Raw genomic sequence first — 10,965 nt, 5'->3', positions numbered from 1 at the left:
CCAAATGTAAAGAAAGTTAGCATCTCTGTATTGATTGTGGCTCACTACACGCCCATTTGAAGAGTATTGAGATGCACCCGTTGTCAGCAAGGAATCCACTTTAAAAATACTGAGCCATTCCATGATGTAAGTAATACACGGTCAATAAGGAAAATGTATCGGGTTACCAAATATTACTCTTGTATGAGCAGTTATTTTTTGGCGAAAGAGTTAACACGATACTCAATTGATAGGCAATTTATTTAATCAGTCATTACCACACATATCTTAGTCTACAAGGAGAGTCATGTTTCCTTCAATGTCAGTGCATTTCACAGGTCAGCAAGACAAACGAGTAATATTCCAAACCACCAAGTCAACGTGTATAACACCATTCAGGGGTCTGCGCTACTAATATGTCTTTCTTCAAAACAGGAAAGAACACAAATACCCCAAAACTAATCAATATTTACATACCATTGCATCATTCATAGCGGTGACGGGGAAACAAACAGGGCTGGATTACAGAACTGGCACGCAGGGCATATGCCCCGGGGTCCCCGACCTCAACGGGTTGCTTCCCCTTGGAGGTCAGGGGCCCCCAGATATGTAGAATTGCCCAAAATGAGCTTTAAAACAGCAAAATGTTCTCAGGCTTATGCCAAAATGTGTAGAATAGCAGTATGAAACTGCTATAAATTAGCTGACTTCCAAATGCAGTAATCCAGCCCTGGGGGGGATGCTATAATCTTGGACTGGAAGAAGCGCATAAGCAATCTCTTCTTAAGGCACCATGACGTGGAGAGAGTAGCTTATCAATGCAGTTAAAATCACATGCAGGTCTTCTCTTTGCATTCTACCTATCAAAAAAAGGGTTGGGGGAACCTTTCCAGGCTGATATTGACTGCATTAGTGTTCATGACTCCACTTCTGCTGTGTATTTCACATACATTTGGGGAGGGGAATGAAAATTTGAGAACCGTAGCATTTGAAAAGAAACACCACATGGGCGCAATCACATTCAAAACCAACAAATATTAGATATTAGTTATTCTGTTCTCAAAATCAGAACAGACTGACTGAGAAATCCAGGAGATTAACATTCATTCTTAAACAGAAAAATAAGTAAAACATTTGTTTGCATATGAAAACAAATGCATTTGGTTAAAAGCTTTAATAACCAAACATTAAATTGTGGAATTCAGACATAGTAACCAGAGTATAATACTTGCAGTACCCCCCCCCCCGCCAAAAAAAAGAATGCTCATCATGCGTTCCATTTTCCAAAATTCCTCAAGCAAGGAAGGAGGACTATATCCCTTTGGGACTGCGAAAGGAATGATTGTTACTTTATCATATCAACAAATGCATTCACTTTGGGGGTCTAAATCATTAAAATACTATCTGTATCATGCCAAGCCTTGTCAATCATTCTGAACGATGGAATCATCCAAATGGAGACGTCTGAGCAAAACCAAAGGAGTAATGTCATTCATTACCTACAGTATGAATTCAGGAACATTGTCCCCATTTTAAACTTGTTCATTGTAGTGACAGGTTGTGTGCGTCTTATCCACGCTGTGTCATTAGGCACCAAACGGAAGAAAACTCACTGTATGCACTTATCCAATAAAGAACTCATTTTCCATTGTAATGCGTTTTAAAACATTCTGTCACATGCCCTAATGAACATGTCCCAAAGTATGGCTATCCAGTTCACACCGTCGAAACGTCAATCGTGTACTTTGAAGATGCACTTCGATTCTCGGTCTCGTGTGCGACGTCACTGTAAAACAAAAAAACAAACCTCCCTCTGCTGAATCGTGATTCCTGAACACTTTAAACAACCCAAACGAGCGCGTCGTCATACGATTGTTAAGGCGGCGTAAATGGAGTACCTTTAATCTGTGCAAGGAGAAATGTCCTCATTCAGAGTCGATTATACAAAACGTGATCATCAGTACAAAAGCCTGTACAGCGAGCGTGAGATGAAACTATATAGCCTGTCGTCACGTTACAGGGCTTCCCCAATACTTTTGCAGCCGTATGCGTGTAAGTGGAGGTCGCGCTTTACCTCGACCGTTTAGGAAATAACCCCACACACAAACCAAAAGAGAGCGTCAGTCTCGTGGCTACACCCGTTCTCGATGATAGGATCTCGCTGACCGGTAGGACTAAGTTTTCAGAGTGGGTGTTTTCCACAGTGGTTTGTGATACATCCAGCCTTCGCCCTAGCACAGAGAGAAGACAATAGAAAACATAACAACAAAAAAATAAAGTACAATCTGTGAGATTTCCTGCTACTCAATTGTCATTTCATCCTATAAATGTCTGACAGAAGAGAATCCATTATAAATATCCATATTAAAATCAATTTATTCCTGAATATAAACTGTAAATGCCTCATTAGATATCATGTGTTCATTATCCTTGCATTCTTCTCGGAAATGTGGGTGTCACAATGTCTGACCGCTTAACGAAACACAATAATAATAGAACGTTTCCTGAAGAAAGTGTGTGTGCTTGCTTCAGCTGTACAAAAGCATGTCGGTCCAAAGCTCCCCCAGGTCTTGCTGAAGCAAGCACGCTAAATATGAAGAGGTTTGTCAAGAGGATGTCCTACGTACCTCGCTCTCAAAATATCTGGTCCTCCATGGGGTCTCGGTCTCAGTGCGGTGTCTCTCCTCGGTCCTCTGTCTCTCCTCCAGGATCCTCTTGTACTCCGTGGCCTTCTCAATGTCCTTCTGACGCAGCGACTCAGTCACGTGCTGCCACAGGCGCCTAAAAAAAAAAAAAAAAAAAAAGAGTGATCTATTTGTATCATGACTATTAATGGGGCAAGGCACAATAAATCAACAATACAGAGGCGACAGCGCCAGAATTAACTAAAAATCGTATTTTATTCTACAGTCCTTATCTATGCCACAACCTCACCTGAAAGCATTGAAAACAAACCTGAGCATATTAATGCAAATATGAATTCCCTTTTTTTGTCTAACCTTGATTCAGTTGGTCCTTGCTTGTCGTTGGGGCGCACCCGCTTCTTGGTGACGGGCAGCTTGGTGACGTCCACCATGCGTGTGTCGCCGTTCTGGTAGCTGAACTCGAGCACGCCGTTCCATTCGCCCTGCACGCGGCACACCACGGCGTTGGTGGCGTTGTGCTTTACCTCCGCCGTCACCCTGCATGAGGCGCCACGAGAGCAGAAGGACACATGGCCAACGATATCAACCAATCACAGCCTCTCCACGCAAACTATGCAAAACAATTTGAGGTCACTTCAATCCAAAGAGTTGTGGCTTTTGTAAATTATTCAAGCACACTAACTCAATATCAATTAATCTTTCTTTAGCCAGGATAATCCACTCCTCAACAGTCAGTGTTCCAGGGAGTACTAGGATCCATAAAAATTAAATAGTTTAAATCTAAAAACACACAGTAACATAACATGGAAATAACTATATGAAGCTGTAATGGCACAGGGTCATAAACCTAACCAAAAGCCAATGCAACAATTTAATGACAGCATTAGAAATTCCTCTGCAGGTGTGTGTGTGTGCGCACGCTCTGTGAGGGGCACTCACTTGTGCAGTTTGCCTCCGTAGAAGGGCTTGGTCTGGAAGGTGATGACTGCGGAGTATCCCGACTTGGTGCAGTTCACATTTACCTTTCCCCCCAATTCCACCCAGGGCACGGTAAGGATGGAGCGGGCGTAGGCACAGGGCAGCGTGAACATGTACTCCTCGTCATGCTCCAGCAGGTACAGGCAGCCTACACATACAGATTACAAGATGGTTTATACTTTATATCCTGTTAGCATTAGACAGATGCATATTACAGGCCATTTTTAGCCAAAAGACTCAACAATAATAACTTCCTGTCAGTAACTAGTATGGAAGAAATGTCCACTCTAGGCCTAATCCCTTTTCCGAGTCTCTCTATTTCAAACCGCTCTGCACAGACAGTGCAATAACCGATACCCAGTCTCTGGCCGGCCTTACCTTCCCCGATCATGGACACCCCGATAGACATGCCCATGAACTTGCTCTTGGTCCACACGTGGGTGTTGACGCACATCCGCCTCTCGGGGCACTCGGCATAGAAGCCCGACACAGGTGGGTGGTGGGACACCTGCTCAGCCACGAAGCGCAACTGGTAACTGCCATCCTCACCCTCGGTGGTGGGGCTTCCCTGGGGAGGAGAGGGGAGCGAGGGGGCATCCTTGGCGGGTTCCCCTGACCTGGGCACCTTCCAGGAGCAGTGGAAGCTCTCACCGATGATGGGGTTGTAGGGCTTCTTGGCGATGGCGCCCTTACGGCCTTCGTGGAAGGAGGTGAGGTAGTACTCGACGAAGCGCACCATGCGCTCCTCGGGCCCTTGGCCGTCTGTGATGGCTACGAACAGGTCCGGGTGGGACATGAAGTCAGCGTACATCTCTAGCAAGGAGCGCTTCTCCAGGATGAAGGTGGGCAGCACCACCTGAGGAGACAGAACTATTTATGACCTTTAATAAAGAAGGTGGGTTATTGACAACTGTTCAATAACCTAGTGTGTGATCTACAATGACATGTAGCTATGAGGTAAAGATGATTTTAAAGAAAGCTTCAATTTGAGGTCATTGAGAACACATTCTCTTTTTATGACTTGACTAACCACCACCAGACACCCAACAGGCTTTGAGCCTACACTAGCTGCTGCTAACCACGGGAAACTGAATTTCCCTGAAGTAGAGCTGGGACGATAACCGAAAATGATCAACACCGATCACTTAGCGCAGGAAGTTTGTAACCTATACTAGAGAAATGAAGTTTGAAACGAAATAAGTTTGGAGGATTGTTAATGGGAAAACTGATGGCTAAAACTATCACACTAGTAGTATTAGTATAAAAGATAATACCAATAAAAACTGGTGCACATTAACTTTAAAACGTATCATTCTATTTATTGTTATCGCATCAATTCATCACCCAGCTCCACGATGAAGTCAACAAGAAGAACGAAACGACAAACCGAGGCATTTCTAAACTCCAGTAATGCAGTCCTTTACATTAGCCAATCAGAAGACGGGAAACAAGACACCATTATGGTCTGTCTAGCTGGGCCTTGGTCCAGCCCGACGTATGTTTCAGGCTGTGTCCGGGGGGGTGGGGGCAGCTTTGTGGAACTCGACCTACCCGCGTGAGGTCCATGCCCAGCTTGAGCTGCGAGAGCAGGTGTAGAACGACACTGCGCTCCTCCTCCACCGCCACCAGTTCCTCCTCCTTTTCCGTGAAGGCGTCCTCCACCTCGTCCTCCCCGTCAATCTCCTCCTGGCAGGGGATACAATATTTACTTTGAGAACAACAAAAGTTGTGGCTTGCATCTTGAAAAACAGTCAAGCTGAAGAACCAACAATAAAAAGCCATGATTGAAAATAAAAGGCCTTTATTTAGTTATATTTACTTTACCATCCTCCTGATCATTGGAAACATTGATATTTATTTAATTATTAAATGAAAAGTACTGAAGTCAAACTGTCCTGTCCAAAGAGATACACCTATATCACTTTTCACATCGCCCTATACAGCCTCAGGTCAGTACAGTTTGGCTCGATAGTGTGAAAAGCCCTTTTGGGTCTCGTAATGTTCCGTGTCCATACCCCAGAGAAACTGCAGGGCTCTGAGGCACTCAGCTCCAGGAGGCCGCCCTCCAGCAGCCCTCCCTCGGTGCTGAAGCTGTCCAAGGGCCCGCCGTTCTTCAGGATGTCCGGCAGCTTGGGTTCCAGCCACTCGATGGTGGGCCCTGTAACAATTGACACAGCGGCGGCCGCAGCGGCCTTCAGCTCAGAGGTACTCATGCTAGGCTACAAGGCTACACTACGAGGCCCCTTGAAACTACCGGACCAAAACAACTAGGTTGTATGCAGTGACCATTCAAAAAACACCCAGGCTGGCTAGATGGGGTGGCTGGCTGGCTCATTCCTCTGACAGTTCCCCAGGACCACAGGATGGAGACGTTAACCCGATCCCCGGTGAGTATCGAGATACGTTTCATGCCCCGCCAAACATCCTTGCCTGATTGGTGGGTTAGCATTAGCGCCACATAGGGTATTTCTATGGGTGTTTGGGTGGGAGGCGACGCCCATTCAAATTAGCACGGCCCACACAATCCTTGACAACTTTTCCTGATTGGCTCGTCCCCAGGTTCCGTCCTGTTCGTGGGCCTAATGAAATATGGATGCCAGGTAACAAGATCTTACGATCTCCTACGTCAAACTGGGAACTTGTGACGGATTTTTCCCCATTTCCACAATGTCTGGTTGGCTCTGTCAAAAGAAATGGCTGAGATCGTAGCAGCCATACTACTTTTGGTAAGTCTCTTGGCTGTCAGTATGGTGCTGTGTGAGCAAAAAGGAAGAAAGGTGGTTCATTGGGAGAGCTGTTATTACTCAGTTACCCAATGAGAGATCTGGTTACCACCCTAGACAGCCGGTAAGAATAAGTACCGCTCCTTCATCAATTATGGAAAATAATTCCACTGTCGGCTTTCGGAGTACATCTGGACTGGGAGGGTCTACATGTGCAATTCCATGATTTGTGAGGTAGAATTGTGCAAGCGCACGATGGGTGTCTAGCACATGTCGCATACAAACTAATCACGACTAAAACCATTCTTGGAAACAAAACACCTTTATTCCATGTAGACTTCCATGGCTAACTTTGAGAAATGGGTCAAAGAAAAGGTAACTGAAACAGTTTCTACCTTGCTCTCGTCAGTGGTAAATTAACCTGCATCTGGAAGGCAAATCTGAGAAAGCCTGGCAAGAAAGATGTAAAACTAACAGTGCATGCACACAGATACCCTTCTTTTCATTGGAGTTCATCCATAAATGAACACTCATTACTGTCACCAGTAGTGACCTACTCCCCCTCCCCTCCAGGCCCCCAGCGGTCACCCTCACCTCCCAGGGAGCTCCTCTGGCGGGCCACCTGCTGCAGCTGCAGGATGTGCAGGCAATCGTTGAGGCAGTTCATGGTGGCCATGGAGGTGGCCTTGAGCATCAGCAGGTCCTGGTTCAGCGGGGAGAGGGGGCCCGCGGCCGGGGGCAGGCCCTCGATGGTCTGGATCAGGTCTCGGTGCAGGCCCTGGGCCTGGGACATCATCTGGGAGTAAGAAGAGCGGAAGGAACCGGAGGAGTGAGTTGATACAGATGTAAAAATGTGCTTACTGTATCCATCATTAGATTAAAACAAGAGGTCCCTGTAACCTAGTCCTAGATGAAAGGTCTTCATAAAATGACAAAATAGCTGGGTAAAAAGACTAAGAGAATACCCTCTAAGACAAAATATATTTCAAATAAGGCAGAAGAGATATTCTTCTCTTTACCACCGGCTATTCCTGTTGAGACGCAAAGTTATTAAAAAAAACATTGATGGAAAATAAATACAAAACACGGAGAAAAAAACTTCAAGCTATGCTAAACCCCAGTTCTATTTTGGTTCATGAGGTAATAACTACCATCCCCATCCCCAGCCTACCTCTCTGGCGTCAAGCAGATGGTCGGGCAGCAGGGACCTCCTGGAGGAGTACAGCGAGGAGCCCTTGTGGAGCTGAGTCATGCTGAAGAAGGAGGCAGCGTTCTGGTTCTGGCTAGGCCTGCGCTGGGGCGAGCTGGCGCTCCCCTGAGACGCCATGGAGTAGCTGCGAGACTTGGGCGGAGGGTTACTCTGGACAAAGACAGAACAAATCTTTCATACAGTGCATCTCATCTGTGATAGGATGTTGGGAAAAGTATATTTTGATCATTGGAGCTTGTGGAATGTAAGTAAAGTTACCCCTAGACGCTGATATTGGGTCAGTTTAGCATTTCCCCCACTAATGGTTACAGCATAGAGATAGAGGACTCATCTTTGTATCTGTGCCATTATAGTGTGTGTGACAGCATGGGCAGTGACATTGAGGCTTAGTCCATTGTCTTCTTCAGCTGATTGCACCCAACTTATAGGAATCCCCACCAGTTGACTACTTTCAAAATGGTGGAAGCCCTCAATGGAAATGTCCATGTTAAAACAAGTTATATCAATGATATCCTCTATCAATTAGTTAGGATTGTGGGAGGGGAAGAGGATCCTAGATCTGTACCTAGGAAGTTTAACCTATGGAGCCATCTTGTTTGTGACTATTTGTGTGACCTTATGGTGTCCTGTCAATGTGCAATGTAAATGTTGATTGTCTTCAACTCAAGTGCTCAAGATGCGAGACGAATTAAGGCCAATAATGTGAAGTACTGAATCAAGTTATGGTTACACCACAATTTATCCAAGAATAGAGTTAGCATCATTCTTGTGGTTTGTCACATTCTGTCTTATCAGTATTTCAATAGAAAGTGTACATATGTTAGGAAGGAAATCCCACTGAGTAATGCTGACTAACTGACTTCAGCCAGGAAAGTAAGATCAAACTTGTTTTGTTTTTTAAGGAAGTGTCTCACCCCCCCCCCCCCCCCCCCCCCGTTTGTCTGCTATGATGGTCCTGGCTCATAACTAAGCTAACTGAATAGTAGCTCAAGTTCCCCCATCAATGTGTTATCATTATCAAGCAAAAACACTACTACACCTAATCTATATACAAGACATCCCCTCTGCACTTCTGTTATGAAACTCATGTTACAGGCAACCGATCAATGGGATTGCATAACAAAACGAGCTGGTAGAGTGTTTGGATCAAGGGAAAACATTGTTGTGAGTGAGAAAGAGCTTGTGATGGGGAGTGCGTGTGCCTGTCTGTGTACACATGCAACTGTGTGTATATATGCAGGTATATGCTTCTGCGAAAGTGGGTGTGTGTCAGATGAAAAGCCCTTGCCTTTACCTTCCCCATGGCCTCAGTGTGGTGCTGCGTGCAGATCTGCAGCCGGCTCACCCAGTGCTGTCTCTCTTTGGCATCCGTGGCTGGGAGACACACCACCACAGGGTCACATTCATTAGTGCACACCGTTGCAAAATGTTTTGCAACTGAAAATGAGTTTCCTATTGGATATGTTCAGTCAGTGCATTCCTGTTTCAGTCAGTTTTCTTTAGTTTGTTGCCTGAACAGTGAGAGCTCATTACAGTGCAGCCGAGTGAATCTCTGCATGGATCAATAACGACAACGTTATCCCTCTCCGACCGAGGATAATGTTTTACATGCTGTCTCCCCCTAAAGTCTTGGTCCAATAGTCTGACAGTGACTATATGTGTATCTTGCCTGTCCAACAACTGACTGATGCAATGAGGATATAATAACATTGTGCTGAAATGCAAACCATACATGTCCTGTAGTAGACAACTCATACAGCATGACACTCTTGTAGGAGTTGTTGTTGCTGTTTTGATTGGTGAGTGTGAGAGACAGACAATAGTGTGTGTGTGTTTTACCTCGGAGCTTGTATTGTTCCCCACTTATGGCATTGACCGTGAAGGTGTGGGAGTCCTCGTCACTGGGGGATATGACCGCCCCTGCCAAGGAGAGTGTCCCGCGAGGTTTCTGGGGCCTGGACTGCTCATTGACAAAGTACTCCAACAACCCTGCCTCATTGTTGAGGACAAAGAACCTGCATGAAGAGCAGAACGTTCAATCAAAAGATTTACATCTGAGTAATTTAGCAGACGCTCTTATACAGAGCGACTTACATGAGAAAATTGGGTTGAGTGCCTTGCTCAAGGGCATATACAGATTTTTCATCTAGTCAGCTCAGGGATTCAAACTAGTGACCTTTTGGTTACTGGCCCAATGCCCTTGAGCTCAAGATGCTTGTTGGCAAAACATTGAATCAATTCAATAGTATGTGTAGTTGATTTGATCATATTGTAAATACTTTTACTAAATGCACATAGCACAGTTTAATCAATGTTCTTCAACCTGGGCTGCCCACTCACCTATATTGCCATCCTGTTACCAGGTTGGTGTATTTCATCAGGTAACCATCAATATTTTCCATGTGATCACTGAACAGAGATTGAGAATGATTGACAGTTAGCAAAAAAGCTAGTTATGCTACAATAACAGCAGTGGGTTGGCAAAGTTCAACTCCAATGAACCTCTGATTCAACTCTGGCTAGCCTGTTAACTAATAGCTAAGTCAGTAAGCTCAGCTAGACCTCTGGCCAGCCAGCTAACATTTGACCAAGGGCTTGCTAATTATAGTTACCAGCTGAAGATGTGTGTTGCACTGCCTATTAGCCAAACACATCACTGCAGCTAACTAGGTTAGCACGATTGGTTAGCCAGATATGGCTAAACCAGAGAATTAGCCTAGCTAGCTAGACAGTCATCATACCTGTACTGCCAGCCTTTAGAACTCCCTCTCCCAGAACTACCAGGCGTCCCTTTCTGGGGAAAGACATCCAGTTTCCCTTCACTGTCCGATATTCGTATTGCCGTGGCGGTTTCACCTTGCATAGTCATAGCCAACGTTATAGCTAGCTAACAAGCTACAAACCTTGCCAGAAACGCTAGCTAGCTGGCTAGCTAGCTTGAGAGCTAGCCACACATCAATCGCTTGTCTGATTTGCTAACTTGAAGGCCTTGCTCACAGATGGATTTCTTCTGTTTATGGCTTATCAAAACACATAACTATCGTTCATGGAAAAACTCTGGTTAAACGACGGATTAAGTAATCCATCACAATATATTCTTATACAAACAGTGGCGTGCTAGGTTGTTAGCTTGGTGTTTACATGATCCAAATCGCTGCTAAGGGGCTTCTCGATGACGCGACCCGGTACTGAAGTCATGTGATTCAATTCCATGAAAGGACTTCCGCATTGGCCAAAAAAGGGAACATTTTACCATACAAAGTCTGTCGAAATTCTACAAATGCTATCTTCAAATATATCCTGCACATACCCCCTCGAGCTACCGCCAGCATATATTCCAGTCATGTTGCAGTGAGAATTTAGTTTCTCCTCCGAGCTCTGCAAATCGAGAAAACTATAGGACTTTCTCCATGCATTAATGTCTCTCCAT

General features: G+C 45.1%; 1 protein-coding gene across 2 annotated transcripts; it reads right to left on the bottom strand.

Moving 5' to 3' along the window:
* Positions 1–222: 222 nt before the first annotated feature.
* On the bottom strand, positions 223–10,928 carry LOC115179388 (oxysterol-binding protein-related protein 11). 2 transcript variants are annotated; one of them, XM_029740869.1, is made up of 13 exons: positions 10,846–10,928; positions 9,876–9,944; positions 9,375–9,550; positions 8,830–8,909; positions 7,497–7,685; positions 6,920–7,121; positions 5,618–5,760; positions 5,154–5,288; positions 3,981–4,458; positions 3,564–3,750; positions 2,979–3,161; positions 2,607–2,760; positions 223–2,210 (listed from the first exon to the last, which is right to left on the bottom strand). In XM_029740869.1, the coding sequence occupies exons 1-13, from the start codon at positions 10,878–10,880 to the stop codon at positions 2,154–2,156; spliced, it is 2,088 nt and encodes a 695-aa protein (XP_029596729.1). In that variant the 5' UTR covers positions 10,881–10,928; the 3' UTR covers positions 223–2,153. The 2 variants fall into 2 exon arrangements, with proteins under 2 accessions (XP_029596729.1, XP_029596728.1); XM_029740868.1 differs by lacking the exon at positions 10,846–10,928 and adding an exon at positions 10,277–10,760.
* Between the last annotated feature and the right edge of the window lie 37 nt (positions 10,929–10,965).

Source organism: Salmo trutta, chromosome 39 (genome assembly GCF_901001165.1).
Source record: "Salmo trutta chromosome 39, fSalTru1.1, whole genome shotgun sequence".
Lineage (NCBI taxonomy): Eukaryota > Metazoa > Chordata > Actinopteri > Salmoniformes > Salmonidae > Salmo > Salmo trutta.
This window is presented reverse-complemented; position numbering and strand designations above follow the sequence as displayed.